The sequence below is a fragment of the Dryobates pubescens genome, chromosome 1 (genome assembly GCF_014839835.1).
Source record: "Dryobates pubescens isolate bDryPub1 chromosome 1, bDryPub1.pri, whole genome shotgun sequence".
NCBI classification, from domain to species: Eukaryota; Metazoa; Chordata; class Aves; order Piciformes; family Picidae; genus Dryobates; species Dryobates pubescens.
The window spans coordinates 49,979,578-49,999,786 of NC_071612.1; the positions used below are offsets into that span (position 1 = coordinate 49,979,578).

The 20,209-nt window shown below is 41.1% G+C and overlaps 1 protein-coding gene across 2 annotated transcripts in view; it reads left to right on the forward strand.

Moving 5' to 3' along the window:
• Positions 1-6,857: 6,857 nt before the first annotated feature.
• The window catches only part of FNIP2 (folliculin interacting protein 2), a 45,352-nt gene continuing 32,000 nt past the window's right edge, over positions 6,858-20,209 (forward strand). The window contains exon 1 of one of the 2 annotated variants that reach the window (XM_054165707.1): positions 6,858-7,133. In XM_054165707.1, the coding sequence (XP_054021682.1) occupies positions 7,039-7,133 (95 nt within the window). In that variant the 5' untranslated portion in view covers positions 6,858-7,038. The remainder of the gene's footprint in view (positions 7,134-20,209) is intronic. The other variant, XM_054165724.1, reaches the window with a different exon arrangement.

Consider the following 20,209-nt stretch of genomic DNA (forward strand, 5'->3'; position numbering starts at 1 on the left):
GTGAAACGCCTGTGAAAAGAGGCAAATGTTCAAAGTGACTTATAGCCACATAAAGGTTTAGAAGCACCAAATAACTAAAGTCTTCTTGAAGTCTGAAACAACATCTATTTATTCCAAAAGAGTAAGTATCAACCTAGTTGCTCCAAGGCAAACAATGCCTTTCAAACACTTGTGCTGACCAACACTCGAAGTGCAGAATTCCCGAGCAGAGGAATTTTGCTACTATTTTGCTAGCCAACTTTGCTACATCCTGTGCTCTCTGGCGTTATGAAGGAAAGGTATGTGTTGAGGCAAAAGCAGAAGAGGCAGGAAAGTGCTGAGCTCTGACTTACAAGATTACAGTCCTGGGAAGGTATGGATCTAAACGACCTTCTCTATTCCTTGGACTTCTCTAATATTCCCCAGGAACCTCTACATTCATTCTTTGGTTCATTGCATACTCCACAGGCTGTCTCCTCTAATTCATGTCATCTTTATGTGTTTGGACTAGAGTTTCATCAAGCTGGTTTTCATCTCTTCCTCAGTATGTACTCATTAATAGACATGTCAAAGGGCAGTTGTAATTCACAGATTGAAAGAAAAGATAAAGTAGCATTGATATTAATAACACTGCAGTCCATATACTGACTGCATCATGATCATTCCCACAGCCTTTGTACAGATGTTGGATAGAAGTGATCAGCACCGAGTGCTGTTTCATATTGCATCTGGGAAGCCTTAGCAGAAGGAAAAGTGATCTGCTACCATCTGGGAACACTTAGTGAAGAATCAGTAAAACCATGCTAAGTCATTTCTCTCTTTGAGCCAGGTCATGCAGCTGTGTCAGGGATTTTGCATGCTCCACGATGTCAAAAGCCACCACCAAAGCTTTGAGTCATCTGAAAGGCGTCTTGGCCATGGTTGCTAGCTGAGATATTTTTATCATTATACTTAGCATAGGTGAGATGCACTGCTGTAGGAGAAATGATCTCAGGCAGTTGCTAGCCAAGCAAATAATGGTGTAGAAGATATTTCTTTAGTAGACATCAGAGTAAAGTGTGTTTTGTTGGTGTGTCCCCCACAAGAGCTGTTGGCAGCTTCCTCTCAGGAAGCAGCAGTGATTCATTCTTCCAGAAGCAACTTAAACAGTCCCCACAGGACTTTTTCCTGGCCAAGTTGGAACAGTCTAGATTCTAGATTAGTAATCTGTATTACAGTAGTTTCTCGGAAGTCCCTATGTACAGGGTACTTCAGAGTTACTAAAAAAGAGGCAATCCCCATGCTAATACGGAGGGAGATGTGATCTGAACAAGAGAGCAATTAAGCAGTTTTCTCAGTGTCAGTAGGAGATTTTGGAAGATAATATGAGCTGAATCAATATCTTCCAGGCACTGCAGTAGCATAATTACTATATACATTAATTTACAGTCACTGGTAAGAAACGGTAAGAAAGTGTAATGTGACTTACTCTAGAGTTTACTAAGTGATTTTATGTTCAAATTAATGTTAAGTTATATGCTAAATTGATAATCCCTTTCAAAGTCATGCTTCTTAAATAAGTTCTCTAAAAATCTGTTTTCAAGCACCAAAATTGCCTTTGTGATCCTCTAATGCCTCGTGATCTTGTAGTTTAAAAATATTCTCTATCAGTAAAATATCCCTTATATTTAGATACTTCCAGTAGTTTACATAGTAAATACTTGTAAAGCAGTACATTGAAAATGCATAGTGCCTTATATAACTGTATAGTTATAGTGCCTTATTACTACATTGTCTGTTAAATGTTTTAATTCACATATTTATTTTTCTGCACATACAGCTTTGGCTACCCAGTAAGATTAGTTTGTCATCGTTAGATAAATATGTTGCAGGTGCTAAAAGCTTGAAGCCATTAGCTTCAAGTACAAGTCTTCCCTCCACCAAGTACATCATACTTGCTGGAGTATGACAATCCAGCCTAAATGAACTCAAACATCAGTCAGAGGAAAGAATGTGGACCTTTTATGTTCTGTCAGTTATAAAATCTTCTTTTTCCCCTCTTCCTCCTTCCCTGACTAAAGAAGCCATCCTTGAGAAATGCATAGGAATGCATATATCATTGTAAAACTTGTACATAATGTACATATACATTTAATAATCATTCTAGCCTGCTAAATATCATTCACAAAGAAACTGTGCAATAAAGATTATTTATAATTGATGCTATTTGTGTAAGATGGGCAAATATGTACACATTCAGACCAGGAATTTTTCTAATTTTGTTTCATTTTCCTGCTTTTTTTTTTTTTTTTTCACTTTTAAATATGTATTTGACACTTGGAAGAAAATAGAAGTTTAAACATGTTTATTCCACCAGAAGGTGAGTGCTTTGGCTCAATGCAGAACTGCCTTATCTAAGGATATTATGAAAGCCTTTTTGGTTTGTATACATGTAATTGTATGCTTGTGGGTTTTTTACTGGACTGAATAGTGGCTTCAGAATAGTATGGTCCAGTAGTGTTACTGATGGGATCCATCTGGCCGAAACATTTACCTCACCAGCTTTTCAAAACAGCTATCAAGATGCTCACAGTATGCAGTTTTTTGCTAACAGGCTTGGTGAGGATGTTTTCACTGCATGCTGCAAAATAGTGCAGCCACTTAGTCTTGCCTGTGCCGTGTGACACACAGGGTGCATCATGTGCTATTCCCATGTGACCTGGCACATCAAAGCATGTCATCTTCATGAGAGAGACATGAGACAAGAGAAAATGTTTTCTCATCATCAGGCTTATTGTTCCCTATCTGCACCAAGTCTTTTCCTGCAAAAAGCTGAATAAAGAGCACCCAGATTAAACCCATACTGAGCAGTTACTGACTGCACTGAATTAAAATTCAATGTTAAACAATGAAAGAACCGTAAGTTCTTTTCCCAGGATGTTTTAAAAAGAAAATTGTCTATACAGAGCTGACATAATATGACAGAAATTGAACAAAAAGTTGTGCATTTACGCGTCACCAACTTTCAGATACGCTGATCCCTAAGGAAATGGTTTAGCTAAGAACCAAGCAAAAATGAGCAGAAATTTTAGCTATGTATTTTAGCTCTGCTTGAACATTTTTTAGAGGCAAATAACCAGAGTAGCATTTAGGACTTTAGGACATGAGGAGGCATGGCAGAGCGTGCCTGTGACTTCTCATAAGGAAAGGCCCAAAGTGTTAGCTAGCTGCTATTACCACAATGTTTATGAGGGATGTTGGCTTTGTTGTTAAATTCTTACCCTCACTTTTGATACAAATGTATGTCCTGTATATTACTGCAATTACATGTAAATCTATAATGTTGTTTAAGCATATTTGTCACCAAAAGATATTAAAATATCGATTATGATGATGCTATTCCTTATTATGTAGAAAGTCTTTTTGGTATGCATGTAATATTGGTAGAATGAAGTCCAAACTGAACTACATCAGCATGTGTTTAAGGACAAGAGTGCAACTAGCAAACAGTAAGTTCTAAAATGGATTTTTGTGATTGAAAATCTGGGACATGAGGATTTCCAACTAGGCTGTGGTCAGGAGACTTAGAAGTACAATCTTTCATGGGTATGTACAAGACACAAAACCAATATTTGTGATTTCAAAGGATTGTAAATACCTATTCACCCAGTTCAATCCCCACCATATTGTTGTGATTTAAAGAAGACATCCCTTATCGGGCCTTCCTATTTTTAACACCAAAGATTGTTGAAAATTAAATGTTTCATTACATACATCAGTATTTCCTAGCAATTTTGAAACCATTATCTTAATATTTCCCTTTGAGCTGTCTTTTGTTTTCAACTGACTATATCCTCTGTGGAAAAAGATGGTGAAACTGCTTATCTATATTAAGACAGCATCTTTGTGGCACTGTACTGGGGCTCGGGAAAGTTGCTGCAGCAACAGCACAGATTATGTATTGCACTGTTCAATGAAGGATGAATTGGCCGGTGCACAAGGGGCTGCAATCCCAAGCTCTCCATTTCTGTTAGTTTCTATCCCTGCTTGTAAGTGGAATACATTTTATAATAGGTTTTTAATTTCTCTGTGGACAGCAATAACAATGTGGAGAGAGAATAATTATAGATGTTCCCTGATACCACATTTTCCTTGGCATGTTTGAAGTGGCAATTACAGTAAAAATTGTTTTACAGAATGCAAAATGTTGATGCATTGCAAAGCATAGCTAGACTTAGCCATGTTCATGTAACTTACACAGCATGTTCACCACACTGAGCACTACAAGTACATTAATGAGCTTTGGCAAACCTTTTCAGAGCTTACCTGTTTGGGCCTCTAGTTTCTTTTTGTGATTCCCCCAAAGCCTCGTTCTGAGCAGTGGTTTAGGAACAGTTTGGACTTGGGTATTCAGGAGTGAGCATGGTGGAAGGGAAGCTGCTCTAATGGAACTCAAAGTTTCATCCAGGATTAAGTGATCCTGGAGTGGAGACTAAGTGGAGTGACTTGGGACACCCAGCTTTTTAACATGGCCTGTCTTGGCTATAAAATCTAGTTCTTACATCCTCAAGAGAAAATTTTTGAGTGATTTATGCTCTGTGAAACACAGAAACACTTGCTGAAGCAGTCAGTTATTTCAGGATCTGAATGATCCTTTTTATGTATTGACAGCATTTTCTGACTGAAGTTTCATCAATTATATTGTTTTTCTCTACAACACAGAAAGAGTCTGACCCATAGAATATTACATCTTTATTGATGATCTGGATAAGGGCACTGAGTCCATCATCAGTAAATTTGCAGATGACACCAAGCTGGGGGCAGGAGTTGATCTGCTGGAGGGTGGAGAGGCTCTGCAGAGGGACCTCGACAGACTGGACAGATGGGCAGAGTCCAACGGCATGAGATTTAACACATCCAAGTGCCGGGTTCTGCACATCGGCCACAACAACCCCATGCAGTGCTACAGGCTGGCGTCAGAGTGGCTGGAAAGCAGCCAGGGGGAGAGGGACCTGGGGGTGCTGGTCGATGGTAGGCTGAACATGAGCCTGCAGTGTGCTCAGGCAGCCAGGAGGGCCAATGGCGTCCTGGCCTGCATCAGGAACAGTGTGGCCAGCAGGAACAGGGAGGTCATTGTGCCCCTGTACACTGCACTGGTTAGGCCGCACCTCGAGTCCTGTGTCCAGTTCTGGGCCCCTCAGTTTAGGAAGGATGTTGACTTGCTGGAGCGTGTCCAGAGAAGGGCAACAAAGTTGGTGAGGGGCTTGGAACACAAGCCCTATGAGGAGAGACTGAGGGAGCTGGGGTTGCTTAGCCTGGAGAAGAGGAGACTCAGGGGTGACCTTATTGCTCTCTACAACTACCTGAAGGGGGGTTGTAGTCAGGCAGAGGTTAGTCTCTTCTCCCAGGCAACCAGTACCAGAACAAGAGGACACAGTCTCAGGCTGCACCAGGGGAGGTTAGGGCTGGAGATTAGGAGGAAGTTTTACACAGAAAGAGTGATTGCCCATTGGAATGGGCTGCCCGAGGAGGTGGTGGGGTCGCCGTTGCTGGGGGTGTTCAGGACGAGGCTCGACAGGATGCTTGGTTGCATGGTTTAGTTGATTAGGTGGTGTTGGATGATAGGTTGGACACGATGATCTTGAAGGTCTGTTCCAACCTGGTTTATTCTACTCGATTCTATTCTATTCTATTTGATTTTCATATGTCACATTTTTATTTCCTAGAAGAGTGGGGGCAATGAAGATGGTAAAAGGTCTGGAGAACAAGTCTGAAGAAGAAGAGACTGAGAGGAGACCTTAGTGCTCTGTACAACTACCTGAAAAGAGGTTGTAGTGAGGTGGGTCTTAGTCTGTTATCCCAAGTTAATAGTGATAGGACAAGAAGAAATGGCCTCAAAAGTGTGTGAGGGGAGGTTCAGATTAGATATTAGGAGAACTTTCTCTACTGAAAGAGTGATCCAGTGTTGGAATAGGCTCCCCAGGAAGGTGGTTGGGGGATCATGTTCCCTTGCTGTAAATGGTCTTTGCTTGGCAGATGATATGGTTCGGCTTTTTCCTTTCATCTGCTTATATTTTGTGCTCATGGATTACAGAGACCAGGACTGAAAGAAAGAAAAGAAAGAAAGAAAAGAAAGAGAGAGAGGGGAAAAAAAAAACAAAAATTAAGACCTTCCTGAACTGGTGACTGGCATTTGTGTGTGGAGCAAAATGCAAAGGAGCAGGGGCTTGGTTGGTGTGAAGGAGGGGGTTGCTGGCATAGCAACCATGCTTCGTTAGCATCCCAAATGGGGAGACGGCCCGTCTGACAGGTGGTGGCTTTGTGTGTGCAGAAGAGTTGATATAAATCACAAGTACGTGGTTGTATCCAGGGAAGACACACATGCCCCTGTGTGGAGAGAAATGTGAGAGGTGCTATAAATGCACAATGTATACGCGTGTGATTATGACTGCGGATACACGTGCGCGTGTAACACCTGTGCGCGTGTAACACCTGTGCGCGTGTAACACCTGTGCGCGTGTAACACCTGTGCGCGTACACCCGCTCATACGGGCCGCCGCGCGCACGTGAGGGCCTGCGGCAGCGCGCTCTCCAACCGCCACCGCCCCGTGTGGGTCGGACGCGCTCCCCTATGAGCCCGCCTCTGGCTCCTTACCACGTGGTGGGGGCGGGGCAGGGGGTGTTGTGCAGCCAATGGGGGACGCTCGAGGGGTGCGGCGCTTTCGCGTCCCCGTGTCCGTTCCCGTCGCGCGGCTCCTGTGGGCGCGTGGAGCTTCGCCGTGCTGTGCCCTGCCCTGCCCTGCCCTGGCCGACCGGAGGACGGGAGGCGGGCAGGCAGCTGTCGGCGCTGCCGGCGCTGCCGGGTGGGCTCGGCCACTCGGTCAGGTGACGGGCTGCCGCCGGGAGCGACGCGGCTGAGCTGGCCGGGGCTCCCCTCGCCGCGCCTCCGCGCAATGCTGGGTAGCCCCGTGGCGGCGGGGATGCTGCCGCGGCCGCCGCCGCTCGGTGCCCGCTGACCTACTGCGAGAGGCGCGGTAGGGCCGCCACCGGGCGGGGCGGTGGCAGGGGCAAGGCGGCAGCATGGCCCCCACTCTGCTCCAGAAGCTCTTCAACAAAAGAGGTGGCAGCGCAGCGGCCCCTCACGGCCGGGCTCCGGGGGAGGGGCCCGCCTTCAGGTGAGCGGCGGGGGCAGGGTGGGTCGGGCTCTCCTGAGCTGGCTCCACATGGGCCCCGCGATCTGTTCCGGCCGCGGAAGGATGTCTAGGCAGCAAGGGAGATGTGTATCCCTCTCCGTTGCTGAAGGTCTGCGGCGCAGGTGTGCCGCAGCCTCCCCTGGGGCTCCCTGTCTGCGAACTTTCCGCAGGGGCCGGGAGGAGAGGGCCTCGGGGAGGAGGCATCCCCGGGCGGGAGTGGGCGCCAGGAGGCACAGCCGCGCTGGGGTGGCTGTACTCTCTCTATCTTTTTGGATCTTACAGCCATTTTATATCTGAGTTGGAAGTGGCACGCTCGGGAACACTGGGGCGCGCACCGCCCAGCCTCTGGGCAGGCCCGAGGGAGAGGCACCAGGGGTTCCCTTTCCTTGTATTTGTATGTGACTGCTGCGATAATTCGCGTTCAGGTCTCATCAGCAGAGGAAAATAGAAAAACGGCTTAATTGTTGTGACCTAAATACATGTGCATTGTCTGGTGAGCAGGAGGTACCTTTCACTGCCCTCTCTGCCTGTGATACTGCAAAACACTAAAGGTGAGGTTTAGTAGCTGTTGATACTTCATGGCTTGAATACTTAATCTTAAAATATTGGATTGTAACTTTTTTTAAACCCCCGGGGGCAGCAGTTTGCTCAGGCTGGTGGTTTGGAGCTTTGTTACTTTTAGCATCTGTTTTGTTCAGAAGACCGAACTGACCCTGGTGAGCGTAGTGAATATCGCGTGCATATCCGGGAACCTCTCTATCTTTTTTTGTGTTCAACATGAGTTGACTAGTCTTGTGATCATATAGTATGCAGCACTGAATTGGACTCTAGGCATTCCCTGCTGAAACTACTAAGAATGGTGAAGAAGAGGGGTGGAAAATCGCTAGATCCACTGCCATAATGCTAAGTATCACAGTCATGGAGTCAGTATGGGCATGGCCACGTGAGTGGCCAAGGTTGCAAGATCGTGCTGAAAAATGAAGTAACATCAATGGTGTTAAGATACTTGGATTATAAGGCAATTTCTTTGCAAGTGCTACTGCTGCATTCATTTAAGAGAATTTCAGGATGCTGTGACATCTGTGCGCTTTACTTGCTAGTTATTTTTCGTAGCACTTATTCACCTTATTGAATTTAATAACACTTTTAATTTGAAACAAAACAAAATTATTTTCCACATTTAAACTGAGTGACATTCCCATCTAACTGTTACTTTGTCTTGTACTTAAAATCTTACCAAGTAATTTGTATCGGAGACCAATTCTGTTAGTTCTGTTTTAAAGGTTGGCTCATCAAGGATCTCCATGAAGGCAGATTCCTTGCAGTTTGTACCCTGTTAAAATCAGTAAGATTGCTCCATCTGGAGTATTTTATATTTTTTTAAATCTAAGGTTAATAAAGTATTTGAAGCATTTTGCAGGTGAACTTGTTTTTTTATTTCACCTGTTAATATTTCATTGATCTTTTCCCTTGTGACTTCTAAATATGTTGCAGTGCTTTTTCTAGTAATCTATTGGTGACCTGCAGGAGCATACTTACTGGCTCTTAGAAGCTCTGCTACGATGTTTTTAATAGACTTTCTGTTAAGCACTGATCTCTGTTTGAATAGGCAGATGTGACTGGACCTAAGTAAAAGGGAAGACTTAATCCTTTGGTAGTTTCTATGCTAAGTATATGCTGCTGGCCACTGTTGGAGGCAAAGTGGCAGGATCGTTTTCTGTTCTAATGGCAAGCCTGTATTTTTAAGAATTTTACGTACTCTTCTTCCCTCTTTGTGTTTTGGTTAGTGAAATCCTTCCATATTCAGTGTCTTGCTGTATATAACTCTTAAATGGCCCTGTATGACCAATAGCAATCTATATCCCTGGACTTTGAATTATTATGAAAGTCTTGAAAGCCAAAGTGTATTCACACAACCTCCTCACCCATGAAAAATAGCAAAATCACACACACACAGAAGTACATAATACCTTCTCAAATTGACCATTTCTCTAGTCTTCCCAGAAACACCAAAAGTTTGGTTGCATGGACCCATTGGCTGGGCTTGAGGTTTGCCTGTAACAAGTACCATGTGTGTGTGTTCTTTTGCCTCCCTCTCCTTTGACAGGAGCTAAATCTTGACCAAACATCAGTGCTGCTTCCTTTCTTTGTTTCTGAAGAAAACAGCAAGTTACAAGGTCCGTGCTGCTTACTGGGATGAGCTGGCACAGCCTCAAAGAGACATGGTGCCTGTAGCTGAATGTGGAGCCACAGTAAATTGTTTCCTGGGTGCAAGACATTAACATCTTAATTTGGATCAGGAGTGCTCTTTTAAAGAAAACCTCTCAATTGTCTCCACTTACAGTACTTTGACCAACATAGCCAAGTGGCTTGGATGCACAAACTGGATTCCTGTTGGAATGAATGACATTAGAAAAGTGCTTCAGCCGCTAATAAGCATATAGTCCCTGGAACCAGACGAAAGCTGGTCGAAAGTAAAACCCCAGAACACATACATATAGTGTAGGTGTCAGGTCCTTAGCACCAATTAATTCACTAGTTGTGTTGGGCTCTGCTACATGTTCGTATAAATGCAACCCTGACTTGGCTGGGTGAGGAGAAGGTAAACAAGGTGCAGATGTCTGTAAAGAGCTATTAGGATTGTAGGACTTCTACTGACCTGCTTCAAAATAATGGAAGTATTGAGGGATAGATTTAGAATTGTAGAATGTCTTAATTAAAAAAAAAAAAACAACCAACCAAAAAAAAAAAACACCATAAATTGCAAACCAACTGGAGAACCAATAGGTCTTAGTGACATGATGCAGTATTTGTTCCAAGCAGTTTTGTACACAGATTTTCAGCTTCTCGTTTCTGTTACTAAGGCCTTTTCCTTCCCTTAACTGAAAATATCAATATGTGTGTATAATGCATGCATATAAAAATATATATGTGTATATGCACACAAACATATTTCAACGGAGACATTTGGAGTTACTGAGTTTCTCTTTAGCTTCTATGTTGCGCTCTGAGGAGATGCTAATTAATTTGTATATAAGAAATCTGTATGTACATGGTTAAATTTCTCCTGTATTTCTTATTTCCTTATCAGATGTTGCTTCCCTTACAAGATTGCTCTAGAGTAGTTTGTACAGGTTTTTTGGAATGTTACCAGGGTCATGCTCAGCAGAATGGTATCTATTACTGCAAAAATAAGGCATCCTAATTCCTCATGAATTTTGAATTTTAGGGAGTGGGTATTTTATAAGCACCCAGTATCTCAAGAGTAGCATGTCTCAAGTGCTAAGTACATATTTGAGTAAGGTAGTGGGGGATGGCCTTAAGGAAATGGATATAGGTTGCAGATAGCCTGAGTGTACTGAAATTCATAGTGGTTCCTCTGTAATTGTCCTTACCTGATTCTAGTATTTCACATCAGTGCATGTCTGTACTTCTCAATGTGAAAAACTGACTTTATCCTTAAACTGAAGGTTAAGGTTTCCTGTTAATTGCATTCATTGATAGTTGTGTTTCGTTGTGGTGGTGGTTGGTGCCCTATATCCAGGGATGCAAGAATAAAAATAAAAGCCTTGGACTCTTGGAAAGACTGTGACATGACTGCTGAATGTGTAACTTCTGCATTGCAACTTCTGATGAAATTTCTTTGATATTTGTATGTTTAGAGCAGGAATCTTGTAGCACAGAATAACTTCATTTCGTGTGAATTAAAAAACAAGGTGTGCTGTTTCAGCTGTGTCTGAAACTTGAAATTGGGCTGTTTCTTTAGCCTTAAGTATCAGCTACTTCTTCTGGTGTCTACAATGGAGTGGATGTTGTGTTGTAGCTGCAGAGTGTTTATGTGGTAACACTTTGTTAGCTTAGGTACATGAGATCATTTGTTTGGCAGCTGATCCTAGTAATTCCTTTGGTCATAGCACTGAAATGCTTGGTGAGATCCTACTCGGTAAGCATTATTTCACAGCATTTATTACCAATCTGGCAATGTTCCACCTTCTAAAAAGGAAAGCAAGCAGTAGTGAGCTTTGAGTCTGCTTGCATATCAGTTTGTTATATCTTTTTTAAAAACGGAGCAGTCAGTCAATTCTTGTAGTCTAATTGGGCTTCTCTGAACTCCTTGCAGCTTTTGTAGTAATATTACTGAGCACCCGTGTCTGTCTTTATTCATGGAAACATCATTAAACATCTGTCTGTAAACCCTTCAAAAACCTTTGAAAGACAATCTCTTTTTTATACTGTAGCAAGGATGATACAGTTTGAGTATGGGAGTAGGAAAGGTTAAACAAGTCTAAGCTATGTATCTCTTCATGGACAGCTGAAGGTGAGCCTTGAAGTGCAGTATTGTATCTCTGCTCTGGCATCAGCCTTTTGTCAATAATGAGAGATAAAGAATAAGTTCTGCAGAAAGATTTATTATAGTATCACCCAAGAAAACAGCTCAGAGGAAGTGATTGAAAATATGGTCTTTCAAGTGGAAACCACACTTCTAGCCTGGGGCTGTTTGGAAGGAAAACAAACCAACCCTATGTCCTCTGCTTTTGAGCTTTGCAGGAGCCAAGGCCATTCTCCTTTCTGTTTAGATTTCCCCTCTCCTACACACTTCTGTCACTGAACAACCTTTTCGGTTTCCTCTAAGTTTACTCTGAGAGTAGCTCTTGTTCTCTCTTAAAGTTGCAATAAGACACCTCTTTTTCTTCCTCCCCCCCCCACCCCCCCCCCCCCACCCCCTTTTTTTTTTTTGCCACAGATGTCTGAAAAACTGGAAATGTGTAAGCTACTGATATTCTGGAAGGGAATGATGTCCTTTGGTTGTTTAATTCCATGAAAAGATGCAGTCTTGTCTGATTGATCAAATTGATTTTGCCAGTGGGTTATCTTATTTCTGATTTTCAAGCAACATCCATGTGGTATAACCAGCTAGTAGTGTGTTTTTGTATACACCTGACTCTTAAATTGCTGCATAATTGGATAGTAAGTGCTTGAGTCCTTATTCTTAGGATACTTCTGCTGTTACTCTGCCACCTACTATGCTTGCTAGAAAGTGATTTTGGGAGTAGTATCAACAAAGTCTTGGAGCTACCTTCCTTTGTTGGTAGCACAACTTAAAGCAGAATACACCACAATCTAAAGCAGTGATGCTCATACTGTAGGGGAATACTTGTCTCTTGGCATAAATGGATTGATGTGAGTGAGAAAACAGCTGCTTGGGGCTGAGAAATTTGGGCATTCATTCATAGAAGTTGAATTTGTAGAGAAACTTGGAAAGCTGATGCAGAGCTTTATTGCTAGTAGAGGCTGACTTCATTAAAACTTATGTAAACTTTGTAACTTTTCTTAGGTAAGCTTAGCAGAATAACTGTATTAAAATTTCAGAGGGAAGAAAGATGGGAGAAATTTAACAAAAATATTGTTATCATTAGTCATCATCCCACTTTGACACGGTGGCATGTAGGTGTTCCAGTTCATGGTAGTGGCCTTCAGCTGTAGCTTTGGTCTGAACAGTGAGTAACAGTAGACTCGAAGTGCAGAAAGTGTACACATGACAGAATAGCTGGGGTCAGAGAGTCCATAAAATGGAATCATTACTTTCATAAAAGCAATGTATTTATTGTTTTAAAGCTGCTGAGGAATTCTTTTGCAAAGATAATTCTTTGGATTAATACTGACTGTGCAACAAACCTTGGTGAAATACCTGTTTCTCTAAGTATTCCTTCTGACACTAACAATCATATGCTTTCATCTGTAAATGAGTTTGCACCTTAGTGATGTTCAGAAATCTTTTCTGAAGACTCAGTTTTAGAGCTATCTGTGGTGTTTTATATTTTTCAACAGTTGTTTCTACTAACTACACCCTTGATTAAAAGCATGTTGCCACCTTGTATGCTGCTTAGACAAAGTGCTGTAAGAAAAATGTTCTTCTGCTATCCTAATCAGCATTTGCTATGTGAAGGTTTCCATGGGTACACTTGTTAGGCAAAAAGATGAGGAATACAATTCTGTAGGATGGTGGTTAACAGACTTGCTAGAGACAGTAAGAAAGAAAAAGAATTAGGTACTTCCACAAGGACAAAAAATGTGACGATCTGTACCTTTGCAAGCACTTCCTGCGATAGTGTCAGTTTACTGCTGATCTTACTAACAGGCATGGATGTGTTCACCTTTGCCTGTCATCATCTCTCTGTGTGCTCTGTCTCCTCCACTTCTTAACTTTCAGGTTCAGATTCTTCTGTTCTGCATTCTCCTTGCCTTAAGAATGCTTTCTGCCTTTCTTGCCTCATTTCATTTGCCCTATTTGTATGTGTTTGTCACTCAAATACCGTAGCAATATCACGTTTTTATGCAAGATTGAGATCACAAGATCAGCTGCTGCTGAGACTGCAGGGCAAAACATTCTTTTGAGATATGGAGAGCTTAGGAGTTTCAGTCATAGTGCCTGTTCCTCATCCACTATAATTAGGGCAAATACGGGTACTTTTATATGAGCAAAAATCTCTCTTTCAGTCAGCATGCTTCCTGGATATTGGTGAGATTCTTAGAATTGTACAAATCGGCATGAGGGCTTTACATCACACTTGCTGCTGTTAAAACTGACTCATGATTTTCCTTCCATAGACTGCTGAAGTGAAACTTGAGCTGTGTGTGATGTAATTGTAGAATTAGCATGGAGCTTTCTCTGCAGCATGTTCTCACCTCAGTGCAATACCTTCAACCTTTCTCCTCCAGGGTGCTCAGTGGAGTTTCACGTATGCTAATGAAATCAACTGTATTAAGCAAATAATCTGACAGTGTTTGTTTGCTTCTCTAATAGAGCTGTTAACAAGCTGCATTTGTTATCAGCGCTTTCAAATTAGAAATATGAACACTTTAGTACTTTATATTTTACCATGAAGTCAGGAAATGTCTTACAATAGTAACTCTTAGCTTTCATTGTTACTAGGTTTACTGACTTATGAAGGCAAACAGTGGTTTGAATGAACTCAATGCTCTGGATTTCTGTACAGAGTCTTTACACTGATTTCTGAATCTGGATATTATCCAATGTCTGAAAGGGCTGCAGTGGTACAAGATGCTATTTCTTTGTCCTGTACTCTGCTGAAATTGCCTGGGTATTTTGTTACTTCCACAGTACTGTTGATAGAAGGGATAGTGTTGGAGCCTTCCCTCAGTCACGTTTGTGTAAAGGTCAGTGATATAACTGTCTCTTACAGTAGTTTGTATCAAACTTCAGATAGAAATAGTTATAGAGGGCTCTTGTTCTAGTCCTCATCTCTGTTGAGAAGGCTGAAGTAAATAGCTGGAAATTGGTAGCTACTTCAGTTCACTTGGTAGACAGCTGTAGTGACGTGTATCTGAGCTCTTACTTGATATTGGCTCCTGGCCTGAAGAAAGGTTGCTTTTACATAGCAGCCAGTTGAAACATCTTCAGGAGTGCCAAGCTCTGCCTTGCCAACTGTTAGAGTTTCTAAATTCTTAAGTTGGAGAGTTGGAAAAATTAACCCTCTCTGACTATAAAAATATTTTTGATATTTGGCTGTGGATATTCAGCATGCTTACTAAGTCCTAAAACAATTTCATGTACTATTCCAAGTTCTAGAGTGGATGAGTAACACAGGATGACTTCAGTGTGAGGGAGGTTCAATGAATATGTCACTTATCCATTGTGGACTAGGTCAGAGTATCATTTAGTTCAGGAAGAATTCACGTACTGAACTTCTTGTATTCAGAAGCTCCTGTGTGCAGTCTCACAGATAGGAATATGCTTGAAAATGCTTTTAAATGGAACTGGGAAAATAATTGTATTTGAAAACTCTTTTTCTGTTTGCTGCTTTATGGTGGCACTTGGTAACTGTAAAATGCCTGTGTAGAGCTGGAGTGGATAATGTCTCCAGGGGTGGGTATGCAAGGGAGAGAAAATAATGAGAACAGAATGTTGTATTTTATAGTGGGCATGCTGTTTTTGAAATGGATCTGTCAATGAGTCTGTGTACACATTGATGCTACACCTGCCCGATTTCTGTGTTTTAAAGCAAAACACCTGTGTGGAATATCAAAGATAATTTGAACCTCTGGGTTAAACTTTGTTTGCTGCTTATAGAAATAACTGTATTTATATTGAAGTGTGGTGTTGGCATGAGGACTAGAAATGTGATTGAACCTGTGGCATTTTGTATTACTGAAGCACTGAAATTTGGCTAGAGTATGGACTTCATTAGAGTTGGATCCTTAGGCTCTGTTCTAACTAGAAAAGAAAGTGAGTTTTGTTTGGTGGGTTTTTTTGATGAAATTGTCCTGAATCTGTAATTGTTAAGAAGGCTCCTACTGAGTCTGCTGTGGTAGACTTCATTTTGGGAGAAGTCAGGTCCATTGCAAAAGACTTCCTTATCCAGTGTTTTACTGGAGAGCACTGAAGGAACTTGACCAATTCTTACCTTCTCAGAAGGAGAAAGGCTTTTAATTTATCTAAATAGAGAATTGCTACACAAGCTTGTTGACTGAAATTTCAGATTTTTCTCTTGCTGAATCTTCAATGTGTGTCTGTTGCATAACAAGAGTATAAGAAGTGCTTTTTATGTGAATTTTATTTTTTTGTCCAAATATTTTAGGATTGACAGATTGGTTCTTGGCATGTTTTTGGGTGTGGTCAATAGTAATTATGTATAAACCTTTAAGTCTAATATAATACCAGCATTTTGGAGAAAATGTTTAGGATCCTATGTAAGTAGTTAGAGCGGTTGGTCTGCTTTAAGGAGGAGGCTATTTCATAACTTAATGACTATTTATACATTCAAAGTCCTACGCAATTGGTGGTAAACAGAATGTAACTCTTACATAGTGTCTTGCACGAAGGTTAGGTTTGCCAATGCCATTCACCTGCATGACTGTGGTTTATTTGTTTGCCTTTGTGTGTAGTCTTTTTCATTGAAAAAGTATTATGGTATGAGTGATCTCATTTACTCTGGTCTTCTGTATGGGGTCCTAAGATATCTTCTCCTTCTCTTTCCAGTGAAATTTGAAAATAAATGTATGTAAGCCTTCAAGATTCAGTACTAATTTCTGGAAAGCTACTTTCCATGCTGTCTACAAGAGAGGGTTAAAGAAAGTGTTTTGGATGGAATAGACAAATTGCCATAACAACAACAAGAGAAGCAAAACATATTTTTGGCTATAACTAGTGAAAAATGCCGGAGCTGACGTTATATCCATCCATGTTATCACTTCATTCAATCTAAGTCAGGATTTCCTGGCATTCATGTAGACAGAGGCGATGGACTTTGGTTTTCATGCTTATAGCTGCTTTGGGTAATGAAGCATGGCTTCTTGTTCTTTCACATATCCATGCCAGCTGGGTACATTAGTAAATTTTCATGAATATTCAGCATATGTAGTTTTTCTTCATTCCCTTCCTGATGGTTGCAAATTATCTTTTCAGCTACAATATCTGTTTTTTAAATACTCAGAAAAACTGTTTGTGAGAGCAAGAGGTTAACATAACCATGTACATAAGGTTCACCAATATTATGTTAGCTGGTAAAACCAACCAATCAAAAAACCCCAAAACAAAACCGACCAAGCTGGGCTGCTTCAGCTCTTTACTTCTGATACATTTGATTCCATAGATTATGAACTTGGAAGGTAACTTTTTTTTTCCTTTTTTTTCCTTTTTTTTTTTTAACTGAAACTGTATTGCTGAATGCCCTTTGGGGTTAGTTGAAACTGTTGCCGTCTGAAACAGCTTCTCTTGGGTCTCTGGGTAGCATTTGCCTCTATCTCTGCTAGAAAGCATTCTCTTGCATGGTGGGAGTGTGTGTTCAGGACAAGTGCAAGGAGAGGATTTAAAATGCGTTCTGCACCCTTAGAGAAGATACCCCAAACTTATTTGGCTGTAAAATTTCAGAGAATGCTGTATTCTCTGAAGTCTACAAAGCCTTTTTATGAGCACAGCATTTTTGTAGCAGGAGTGGAGGAAATTTGTACATAAGTTTTCTATTAATATGCAGGTGGTTTTAGTTACTTTGAAGATGATTGTGTGTATTTAGCAAAAGGAGTATTTTTCAGCTAACCAGAAAAATCAAGGGGGGGGGTGTGGGGGGGTGTGGGGTGTGATACTGAGCATCAAATGTTTGTATCTCTGTATCAGTTGACATTAATATGTATTTGTATGTCTACTAAATAACATTGTTTCTTAGTCATAGGTTTTTATTTTCATATTCTAAAACTACGTCTATGAACAGAGGGTTGAAAGCTGCACACAGTCTTTACTACTAAATAAAATAAATTTTAAAATGGGGCTTTACAGAAGAAGAAGGAACAGGAAAGAGCAGGCAACCAAGCCCATGCCTCAGGATACCACCCCTAAGGTGTGGTGATGATGTCTGTGCTGGCCTGCTCATTTAGGTAGGAGATATTAAGGGCTGAGATCCATCAGTAGTTTCATACAGCGCAGAAATGCAACAAGATCTGGTACAGTGTTCTAAATACCAGGTTCTGCCTTGTGCTATTGCTCGAAATTCTCTTTCAGATGTGCAGTGTGTAGTTTTCCCCTCTGCTGAAGAGAAGGTGAGGAAAGGCAGAGGCAGTAAAACTGGGAGGATAAGAGATTTCTATTCATCTCCTTTTCTGGCAAAGGCAGTTCTCAGACGTGCCTTGGCAGTGTCTGCGTTTAGTAGCTGTGTTCTTGGATGCCAGCCCAGTCACATGGTGCTGCTGGAACAAGTGACATGGGAATGATGCATTAGCTGAGCCGGTGATGCTGTGTGCTGGAGGAGGTGGAATGGCCCTGCCAGCCGGGTGGCCCGCACCCTGGTGCATAACAGGGACAGTGGACCAAGCACCGTTTGCTCCCTTCCAGCTGCTGCTGTTTGGCTCAACCTGTTTGGCTCCAGTGAAAGCTGGAAGTTGGTTACTCGAGGTGCCTCTAAAAACATAAATGGGGGGAAATGGAAGGAAAAAAGAAAACAACAAAAAAAGAAAACAAACACTGTATTTAAAAAACAAATACCCAAACCCCCTAAAGAGCTTTAAATTAACAAGTAGTAAACTTTCACTTCCTTGAAATATTAAAGATGTACTAAGACACTTCAAAATAATTGACTTAATTTAGATCAGCTGAACTCTTCTAGCTGCTGGAAGTTGAGGGTTGGCAGTGGGAAAGTTGATTAAGACTAAGCAAAATTTTCTGTACTGAGGATAAGACTAAGGTGATGGATCTGAAGTGCTAACCTTGTTGTATTCTTTATCTTTGTTTAAAATACTATTTTAACAAAAATAATCACTTTTCTCAGTGGTAAGATACAAGTACCTATATGTACTATTTAATGCAATTACAAGTCTTGAGCTCTCCTTGCTATTAAGGGATTCCATTTCTGGGGCTAGCATCTGAGAGCATTGTTTGGCTAGTTGCTTGTTGGAGGAGGGTTTATCGGTTTTGGGGGGTTTGTTAGGCTTTAGGAGATTTTTGAACTTTATCACTCAAACTGTATGAAATGTGGCTCCCAAACTTCTGACTTGTAGATAAGCCAAAAAGAAGTTGGCTGAGTTGTGAAACGCTGATTTAATAGGCTGTTCTTAATGTTTGTTGAAAGACATGTGCAAGTTATGGTCTCTTGTGTAGATTTGTTTGTTAGCCTTATATCAGGTGTGTGTGGGTTTTGTGGTCATTTTTGCGTATGCATGTGATGGTATTGCTTTCTGTCAACGAAGATGAGGAAAATTACTTCCAACTTTCCAAAAATCCAGTTTCTTCTCCTTCCTTAAGCAAGGAGCCTGTGGAATTCTAACTTTACAGTGAACAAATACATCTAATGTTGTTTCTGGTTTTCTTACAGTAGCATATGGAATTATCTTTTTTTTTTTAAAAAAAAAAAGCAACCTTTCTGTACAATGATCAGATATTGAGAACTTTCTACAGGGAAATCTAAACAGAAATGCATCAAATTGCATGTTCTGTTGCTTGTTACATGAGTAATCTGCAATGTATCCCGCTGAACTTGTGTGAAACTAGTAACTATGTATCATGCTTGAACAAGGTGGTTCATCTGAGGTTAATAGTGGTTTACCATATTAGGACAACTTTAAATAATAGTGGGAAAAGAATGTGGTATGGCTTCAGCACAACTCTTCCACATCCAAGTTTTTAAAGAGGAGGAATGATGCAGGGTAAATACTTCAAACTGAGAGGAAAGAAGGGAACCTACCTCTACATAAGCTTTGACAGACTAAGAGGGAAGTTCATCATTAAGCAATGCAAAATAAATTCCACTTCACCTTTGAAGATGTATTTTGGCAGTCATCCTGAATGGCTGGGTTGTAGGCATTTTTTTTGTGTATCAATTTTGCTAAGTGTATGTTTTGCAAAAACAAATGCTCACCGAAACAGCATTGATGATTCAAACTTTGTTTTCTTTCTCTTCCCTATCCTGCTTACAGAAGCTGTTTGGAAAATAGAACCTTACAGGGGTCTCTGCAATTATTCCATTTGATTTGAAAACAGTGCATAAGTTTTAGCTGGACAGCTGTAACTTATACAGAAAATTATTCTTAATTGGGTAACTCCCATCATATTTCTTCTTTCTCCCCACACCAAATTTTCTTACCTTGAATTGAAATCATTTAGGCAATTGCCTCATGGTGGAGATGAAGGACAGGAAATGACCTACAAACAGCAGATGACATGCTGTCACATAGCCTGGAAAAATGAGTGATTAAACTCTCAAGAGGATTATATCTGGAGAGCAGGGCACTTTCTTCCATTTTCTTTATCTACGACTCAGGGTGCTTTTCCTGTGTGGGGCTGTATTTTTTTTGTTTGCTTGTTCAGAAACTCTTCTGTGGATTTTTGGTGGTAATTTCCCAGGTATCTTGGGATTTAGAGTATCCTACGTAGATGATGTAGTGTTGTGAAGCACGTCTATTTAGTGAGCTTACAGGAGTTCCTAGATGTAGTCTCTCATGTAAATCCAATATTGCGGTTATTTCACTGAATGTTTCAGAATTTGTATCGGGTTTTGTTTTGAGAAAAGATAGGATGGAAGTACCAGTTGCTGATCTTAGTCTAAGTGTAG